Source organism: Rutidosis leptorrhynchoides, chromosome 8, assembly GCF_046630445.1.
Source record: "Rutidosis leptorrhynchoides isolate AG116_Rl617_1_P2 chromosome 8, CSIRO_AGI_Rlap_v1, whole genome shotgun sequence".
NCBI classification, from domain to species: domain Eukaryota; kingdom Viridiplantae; phylum Streptophyta; class Magnoliopsida; order Asterales; family Asteraceae; genus Rutidosis; species Rutidosis leptorrhynchoides.
Genome location: NC_092340.1, coordinates 360,244,105 through 360,253,326, shown reverse-complemented (window position 1 = coordinate 360,253,326; position 9,222 = coordinate 360,244,105). Strand labels below are relative to the sequence as shown.

General features: G+C 34.0%; 1 protein-coding gene across 1 annotated transcript; it reads left to right on the top strand.

Annotated features, from left to right (window-relative positions):
* The first annotated feature begins 555 nt into the window (after positions 1 to 555).
* On the top strand, positions 556 to 8,748 carry LOC139861160 (calmodulin-binding transcription activator 4-like). The gene is made up of 13 exons (XM_071849458.1): positions 556 to 867; positions 1,695 to 1,820; positions 1,936 to 2,051; positions 2,637 to 2,725; positions 2,880 to 2,925; positions 3,162 to 3,579; positions 3,905 to 4,107; positions 4,343 to 4,427; positions 4,908 to 5,131; positions 5,855 to 6,513; positions 6,904 to 7,480; positions 8,059 to 8,349; positions 8,435 to 8,748. The coding sequence occupies exons 1-13, from the start codon at positions 852 to 854 to the stop codon at positions 8,522 to 8,524; spliced, it is 2,940 nt and encodes a 979-aa protein (XP_071705559.1). The 5' UTR covers positions 556 to 851; the 3' UTR covers positions 8,525 to 8,748.
* Positions 8,749 to 9,222: the final 474 nt, after the last annotated feature.

The window sequence follows — 9,222 nt, the reverse complement described above, 5'->3', positions numbered from 1 at the left end:
AGTGCTCTATTGGATTTGGAAATATAGAAATCAAAAGGTATTCAACAACAAGTGTATCACTATCCCAAGTGTTCTCAATGAGATTCAAGTAATATCGTATGATTGGATTTCGAGAAGGTGTAAGAAGGCTAATCTTGAATGGTTAATTTGGATATCTAACCCAAAGGAGTGTGGCTAGCCTATTGTTGCTCTCTCTGCAGCTCGTTGGTGGATTCCCTGTTTTGTTTTGTTTCGGTCCTATATGTAATTGTAATTATCAGTTGGTTGTGTTCGGGATAATTGTTAGTATGTAATTTTGTTGATCAATGAAAGTTTGCTTTTAAAAAAAAAAAAAAAAAAAAAATGGTGGAGATCTGTAAAATAGGAGCACGAGGGGAATTAATAAATATAAATATTCTTGGATGCCTAGGTTAATAAAAAAAAAAAATAAAATTGATTGATGACTTTGATGACTAAAATTAAACTCTCATGTGATGTGTATCTCCTAGATAGAGAATAATGTTTTTCCAACTACAATATTACTCTAATAAAATACAATAAAATAAAATAAAATAAATATATTTATTTTCAGTTTTCCGACTTGATCCACCGCGCCACTGACTTGGTACTGATGCCCCCACTGCCCAATCCTGCACCTATATAAACACATAACACTAATCCTACACACCGCTTCCTTTAGTCAACGTTCGTCAACTGGTGTATAGGTTTCAAATATACGGCCGTTTTATCAAATCTGTTGATCGATTATTTGATTAAAACTATCACTTTTGATTTGAGCTGTTGCAGAATGAATCACAAGCTTTTATACTCGTTCAATCACTCACCTCTGTGTATTGCATAAATCTCTACGTATGATGATGATGTCAGGTGCGATTCTACCATTTTTTAACCTATTTTTGTTTTGATTTGATTTGATTAATTTGTGGTTAATTGTTGAATTTGGTACTTATATTATTCGTATACTCAGTTTAGGTTTTATGCAGTACGATTTGCGATTGATACCTGCTACGTATTCATACATGCGTTATTATTAATTTTCTTCATGTCGTATATCACACGCATTACCTAAGGTGTTGATTTGATATCGTATGAATGATTTGATATTGAAATTGTTATCCAGAGTACTATGTCTATATGTACTTTATTATATTGAAATTGTTATCCAGAGTATATAATAACTTTGCTTTGTTTTGTTTAAACACAAACAAATTAGTACAAATTTGAATATGAAAATAAGATGCCAATAGGCTACTTAAACGACTAGCGCGTTTCAAATTATTCAATTAGGAAGGGGACAATATGTGAATATGTCATTTTTTGCAAATAAGTCACCAATAGGCTGCTTAATCATGTATACTACTATGATGTTTCAGTTTGTTTGTGTAGAATAGATGATATCTTCTCTGAATGTTTTGAAGTAATCATGTATTGCGTATTATGCGAGATCATTTTTTGATTTATTGTTCGTTTGTTCTACTTTTGTAAGACTTAAAAATACAACCAGGTGATACAAAGAGTTTGACCCTTGTGTATGATTTCATTTTTCATTTGTTCTTTGGTACTTCATCGTATTAACAATACGGACAACATGAATATTCAGTGCTACGGTCTTCATGTTGGTAGGGATTTTGAATAGCACAAGTTGACCAGAGGTTATTTTTTTTATTATTTATATTTTTTGTTGTGATTCTCAGGGTATAACATTAAGGATATAATTCAAGAAGCACAATTCCGGTGGCTAAGGCCAGGAGAAGTGTTTTTTATACTGCAGAATTATGAGGAAACTCAGCTTAACCATGAGCCCCCTCAAAAGCCACCAAGTGATTATCTGTCTTGTTGTTTTGTGTCATTTTATTAGATATATAAGTGATTGTAACTTTGTTAGAATGCATTTATTAATATTGCTCTTATCATGTTCATTGTATTCTATTGTAGGTGGTTCGCTGTTTCTTTTTAACAAGAGGGTCCTTCGCTTTTTCCGCAAAGATGGTCATAGTTGGCGAAGAAAGAAGGATGGGAAAAATATTGGTGAAGCGCATGAACGTTTAAAGGTTATTCAATTTGTTATTTTGATTATAATATTTTTGTGTGAGAGTAAATTTATTAGATGTAGTATGTTTAGGGCTATAAAACAAACTTTACAACTATCTTCGTGCACTCAAGTATTAATGTGTTAGGACAATTAACGTTTAAACCCTAGTCTAAACGCACACGAAACAAACTTTCAATGGGAACAGAAGTACACACTGACTTACTTGGTTGAGCATATCAATTCGAACTACTTAATCCATGGACAAACTTACAGAAATATTATTGATTTAAGTTTTGATACATGTTCACAGTTACATCAGGGTTATATATATTAAGAACATAACGGTAATCTTAATATAATATGATGACTTGCTCTCCAGGGGTGCTACTAACAGGCTTGCATATTGTGCCAAATAATACTCAAACGGGCCAAACCTAAACGGGCCAAACCCAATTACTTCACTTGGTACTATATGTGCAAATCAAAGTATAAATCAGAAATACAATGCTCAAAGCATTTCATACTTCCCCCCAACACAATTACAACTTTTTTAATATCTTATTGACTTCAATGTTTTATTGATGTTGCAACCCTAATTCTGTAGGTTGGAAATGTTGAAACTTTAAATTGTTACTATGCTCATGGTGAGGAGAATCCAAATTTCCAGAGGCGCTGTTATTGGATGTTAGATGCGTAAGTATATATCCCTCTTCTTCACATATGCCTTCTACTTTATATTACAACTAACATAATGTTTGAATTTAATGTTCAATTCAACTTGCGCATGAGGATAAGCATCCACTTACTGGTTTTGTAGACTTATTTCTTGATTTTCTGATGGTGGCAGGGCAATGGAGCATATTGTTCTTGTTCATTACAGAGATGTAACTATAGTGAGTTTTACAAACTTAACGAAAAAAGGAAGTTCTGAGTAATAACATTCTCTGGTTATGCATACCTTTTTTTATATTTAGTTAATATCAAGGAAAGTATAAGCTTTAATGTCAACTTGCATGATTATACCCGTTTGAAAATGGAAATTACTTTCCATGTTGGTTATCTGTTGACATTTTTTTACTTTTATTTTATTATTATCCTTCAAGCTGACAGTAGCATGTGTATCTTGAAGGGTAAGCATAGTGCGGGACCCATTTCAACTTTGACTCTGGGATCTTCTAATATTATTCTAAGTTCCAACTCATATGCCCCTCACCTTAATTTGTCTGCTGCGGGTAGTAAATTTGATGAACCTTTCAGTGTTACATCTGGTCCCAGTTTTGTAGAACTTAACCAATATGTTACCAATACAAATGGGTCAAATCAGTTGAATATAACAGAAAGAATTGAGGAAATTAATGGTTCACCTGATCTTGAAATTCGTAAGACGTTGAGAAGGCTTGAGGAGCAGTTGAGTTTAGACCGATTAAAATATAGTGAGAATGAGTGTTTGGATGACTTGCCATTAACACTTAATGAACAAAACGTTAATGGAGAGGGGTTGCAGTTACAATATGATTCTGGCAATTATGCATCTTTACAATATCCAGGTTTGTCTCTTATTTGTGTTGTTCATAACCATCAACGTATGCACATATATGATGTGATCTTATTTGTGTGAATCGTCAAGCTAAACTGTGGAAGACAATTTTTGGGTTGGGTCAAGATGGCTTTCATATGAAATTGTTCGACAACACATTTCAACTTTCTATATAACTCAATCTGTCATTTATCATTTTGCAAGATCTGGAAGAAAAGTTAAATCATGTATAACATGGGGGACACATCTTCTACGAATATTTCTCATTTCCTACCATGTTCTTACTATTCTGTTATTACATTCTTCTCTTTATTGTTGGATATCAATCATAATAGATCTAGATCAAGCTCAATTGCAACTAAGCACATCGATAAATGCAACTAGCTATGGGAGTATACATCAATTTCAGCAACTACCAAAGGATGAATTTACTGTTCCAAGTCAACAAAATTTAGTATGGAAGGACGTACTAAAATACAATGAGAATGTAACATGTGATGGCTCAGTAGAGAATTACATATACCCATCAGATAAAAGGGTAAACTTATTTTCTTATTGTCTCGTTTAAAAAGTAGTTTTTTTTTCTGCTTCACTTCTTTTGTTTATTAATGGTTACAAACACATATGATTAAGGTGCACTTATTGGCACACATGTTTAGGCGGTTGTTTTAGTTTCAAACTTTTTTATCCAGTTGTATACTAACTAGGCCCTCTAATTTTTCCAATTTCCTCTTGTTTGAGTATGTCTGAATGTTATGCTATTATTTGAACAGGAAGTGGTTTCATCTCGAGCCATAAGAGATTCAATTGAAGAGAAAGGGGCCCACCACTTGGGGGATACTGGTGCACCTAATGACTGTAAGTCTTGTGCTTCTTTTTTCAATCAAAGTGCACAATCATGAAACTGGATTGGTTGGAAACACATTTCATTTATCACTTTTTAATGTTTATAATAACAACTTATGTTTAAAAATATGATCTCAAAAACAATATTAGTTGAACTCGTATTTGATTAAAGCAATTTAGGTTTTATGCATTTCAATACTTTTCAGATAGCTTTGAACCTGCTTGACCTGCTCAACCCATTGAAACTGTTTTTTAGTTAGACCCTAGAGATAGGCTATAATTCAAAACAACCTAATTTTATTTAACTGGATCAAAGTTACCAAATCCACCTGGAACTGGGCTAATTTTGTATTTAAAATCATTTGAAACTCGTATTTGGTATTTGACTATTAAAATTGTTATTGTTCTTGGCTTTTCAAAACCTTACTTTGCCTGGCGAGCTTTTAGTGTAGCTGAAACAATGAATCCTCTGACAAGAAATTGTATTTCCAGCATTTGTAATGCCATCTCAAAAACTCCAAGATTCAAGATCCTCTGCATATAGCCATGCAACAAATATGTATCAAAGTGATGTTGACTTATATTCAACATTGTTTGACCAAGGACAGATTGAAACGCCACTCGCATCAGATTCAAGTTTAACCGTTTCACAAGAGCAGAAATTTACAATTCGTGAGATATCTCCAGAGTGGGGTTATGCGACTGAGCCAACAAAGGTAAATTAATTTGAGTTGCCTAATTGTTTTTGTGAAGATATTAAATAACTGGTTCTGTAATGTAACCATCAACACTATACATTCACCACTTAAAAGTAATGTAATGTAATGATATGATATTTAGGCTGCTTTTACATGGTACCAGGACGATAGCATGTCTGTTTGATATCATAGAAGTCTTTATCTAGATAACCTGTTTGCTATATGATGTAATGTGTTTGGATGTTGATCCGGCATATGATTCATATGAAAAAATTATGTTTAATTGAGAATGGGTCAAACACGCTTAATAGATTAAACTAACTGTAAAGAGAAATGGTTTAAATGGATTGAGTGGGTCAAATGTGTCATAATCCACATTTAACATGTTTCATTCTAAGAATCTATGTTAAAAAGAAACAGAAGGTATCTAGATCTAACGCACCTAAACCTTGCTGGCCCGTATTTAAGTATGACCCGTTTTAACCCAAATTCATTTTATTCTTTTACGTGCCCGGTGGTGATGCTACTTCTAATAATGACCTTCTTTATACAATATCTATATTTGCACATTCCAAAGAATTCCCAGGTTCCCCCTTAATTGTTTAGACATTACTCGCATATTTTGCTGTCTGGGTAGGAAAAAAATCTTAAATATCTTTATCTGAACATGTTGGAAAACTTCATGGTGTTTACAAGTAACTGTTTGTGTTTATATAGTCATTAACATACTCTTGTCTGTAGGTACTCATAGTTGGGTCGTTTGCACATGATCCATCAGATTGTGAATGGACTTGTATGTTTGGTGACATTGAAGTTCCTGTTAAGATTATTCAGGAGGGAGTCATATGTTGTCATGCGCCACCTCATCCACCTGGAAAAATTACTATTTGTATTACCGCTGGTAATCGAGAAGCTTGTAGTGAGATCAGAGAATTCGAGTATCGTGATAAACCAAACACGTATATGCATACTACCTTAACCAAGAACGAATCTAGTAAAAGCACTGAGGAATTATTATTACTCGTTAGATTCGTGCAAATGCTACTCGCTGATAAAATTGGAAAAAATGTAACTGATTCTGTAAAGATTTCAATTGCTGGTGAAGAATTATGGACTCAGATCATTGAGGCTCTTTTGGATGGTAGTTTGGAATCTTCTAGAACAACAGATTGGCTTCTTGAAGAACTTTTAAAAGACAAGTTGCAATGGTGGGTTTCATCTAAATTGCAGGACAAGAACACTGTTCCTTCTTTGTCTAAAAGAGAACAGGGGATAATACACCTGGTTTCTGGATTGGGCTTTGTATGGGCCTTGGCCCCTATACTTGAATCTGGAGTTGGTGTAAATTTTCGTGATGTTAATGGCTGGACTGCTCTTCATTGGGCTTCACGTTTTGGAAGGTAATCTTCATATATGTCCACATAAGGCGTTTTGGGTAACTAGAATTTTACAAATGTTGCTTTGATGGTCCCTCCGTCTATTTTTCGTTGAAAATTTCCGTTAAGAGCCATCACGTGAACAACACGTGATGTCGTTGACGTTTAATAACGTTTAATTCATCTTAAACGACATCATGTGATGGCACCTAATGGACTTTTTCAATGAAAAAATAGATGGAGGGACCACCAAAGCAACATTTGTAAAATCAAGGGATCACTAGAGCTAAAAAAAATGACAGGGAAGCAGCATGCAAATTGATGTATAAACGAGGGACCACCGGCGAAAAAAGTCTTTTAAATAAGGAAAATGCATAATTTGAGTGATCTTTATTACTGTAATAAATATGACAGGGAAAAAATGGTGGCTGAACTTTTAGCATCTGGTGCATATGCTGGAGCAGTAACGGACCCCACTCAACAAGATCCAACGGGTAAAACACCCGGATCTATAGCTGCTACATATGGACACACAGGGCTTGCAGGTTATCTATCAGAAATGGCACTAACTAGCCATCTTTCATCCCTCACATTAAAAGAAAGTGAATTATCAAAGTGTTCTGCTGATGTGGAAGCCGAAAGAACTGTAAATAGCATCTCAAACGATAATCTTGTAAATGAAGATCAGGTGTCTCTCAAGGACGCTATAGCTGCTGTGAGGAATGCATCTCAAGCTGCTTCACGTATACAAGCTGCTTTTAGGGCACATTCTTTTAGGAAGAGGAAACAGAAAGAAGAATGTTCTGAATATGGTAGTGGAGATGAGTATGTTATTCATCCTAGTGAAATCGAGGAACTTTCAGCAGCTTCAAAGTTAGCTTTTGGAAATGCACGTGATTATCGTGCTGCTTTGTGTATTCAGAAGAAATATCGAGGTTGGAAAGGTCGCAAGGATTTTCTTACACTTCGAAAGAAAGTAGTCAAGATACAGGTTAGTCCTTTTATATGAACTTTCATATACTTTCATTGATATAAACGACCAGGGATATAAAAGGAAACAACCAAATATACCAATTACAGCTACTGATAACGTAATTTCTATAAAAAAGATTTTAGTTAGTTCACGATCCTTTAAAAAAAAGAGGGTGAGTTTGCTGGTGTCTTGTTGTATAGTGGGTAAGAAAATGGGTTGGAGAAATGTTCTTTTTTAGTAAAGGTAAAAAATGTCTCTTACATATCTTTTTTATCCATTATAAATTTGTAGAAAATTAATACGGTAGTTATGATTACAAAAGATAAAAAATACAAATAACCCTCAACCTTGATCAACGCTCAACCTTTAAACGTGAAAATTGCCACCTCTAGTGTATAAAAAATTAAGCTGACTACATTACTATCATCCCTTATTGGTGTATTCATGAGGATACTTTTGTTACATTCATGTTATTTTCTCTTTAGTTATTTTATTGTGGTTATGACATAGTTGACTTTTTTTCTTATATAACCATGCGTAATAAGAGGCATTACATGTGTTGCACATGATCTTATTTTTTTCTGTAATGTTGCCAGGCTCATGTAAGAGGTCATCAGGCAAGGAAACACTATGAAGCAATCTGTTGGGCTGTTGGTATAGTTGAGAAAATCATCTTAAGGTGGCACAGAAAAGGAGTTGGTTTACGAGGATTCCATTTAGACCCAATTGATGAAAATGTAGATGAAGAAGATTTTGTGAAGGCATTTAGGAAACAGAAAGTGGATGTTGCTTTAGGTGAAGCTGTGTCCCGAGTGCTATCTATGGTCAACTCAACGCCAGCTAGGCAACAATACCGTCGCATGCTTCAAAGATATCAGCAAGCTAAGGTCAGTAACCTTCATTTCATTACCATCAATCTATTTTGTTAAATTGATTTCTTATGATTTGAATTATATTTTGGAACTTTTGAAGGCTGAACGAAGAGGTTTAGAAAATGGAGGATCAGTGTCTCAACTAGACACAGTAGGTATGGATACTGAAGACTCGTACCGGTTTATATAAAAGAAAATAAATGGATGGTCAGTGATGTTAGAGTATTTTATGAATCATAAGTTGGCTTTGTGGTTGAGATTGTATATATAGTTGAAGTATTTGGGAATGAGATTGTAAGTATGTAGGTTTAAATGGTGTCTTTGTGTTTGCTCTGATATGCGGTTATAAGATATTTGGTGGGGTTTTTCAACATCTCGTATATACTCTTGGCTTTTTGAAATGGGATGACAGCATCATGGAATACTACACTTTCTCTGTTACATATATCGTAAGTAATGTTTTTGAGGTGAAGGTAAACGTTTACATTTTTTTTATTTAAATAAATAACTCATATAGAAACATATAGAAACAAAAAACGTTTTCCTAAAACGCTCTCAACCGAAGGATACAATGCGATAGCATAGAGGCTCGAACCTAGAAAGCATACACAACAAAACTAAAACTACCTATTGTTGGGTTTTAACAAGTTTCAAAATACATAAAACCTTTTAAGAATCAAAAATAAGCGAAAGCATGTATGTATTACCATTTAAAACTTGTAAACCTTTAACCAATTAAAGTTAAAACCCAATTAGGATCAAGTTGTGAAATAATATGCTTACAAACTACAAGATAGTAATTTAGAAGTTATACCTTCTCCAAGTTAGGAGGTTATTTACTTCCAAGAATGACGAATTTGAAGATGAAAACACCAAGCTTATGCTTCT

Excerpts from the sequence above, each read along its gene's own strand:
- LOC139861160 (XM_071849458.1), top strand. Across the intron at positions 1,821-1,935 it reads GCCCCCTCAAAAGCCACCAA|GTGGTTCGCTGTTTCTTTTT; the intron begins GTGATTATCTGT and ends ATTCTATTGTAG. Across the intron at positions 4,108-4,342 it reads TATACCCATCAGATAAAAGG|GAAGTGGTTTCATCTCGAGC; the intron begins GTAAACTTATTT and ends TTATTTGAACAG.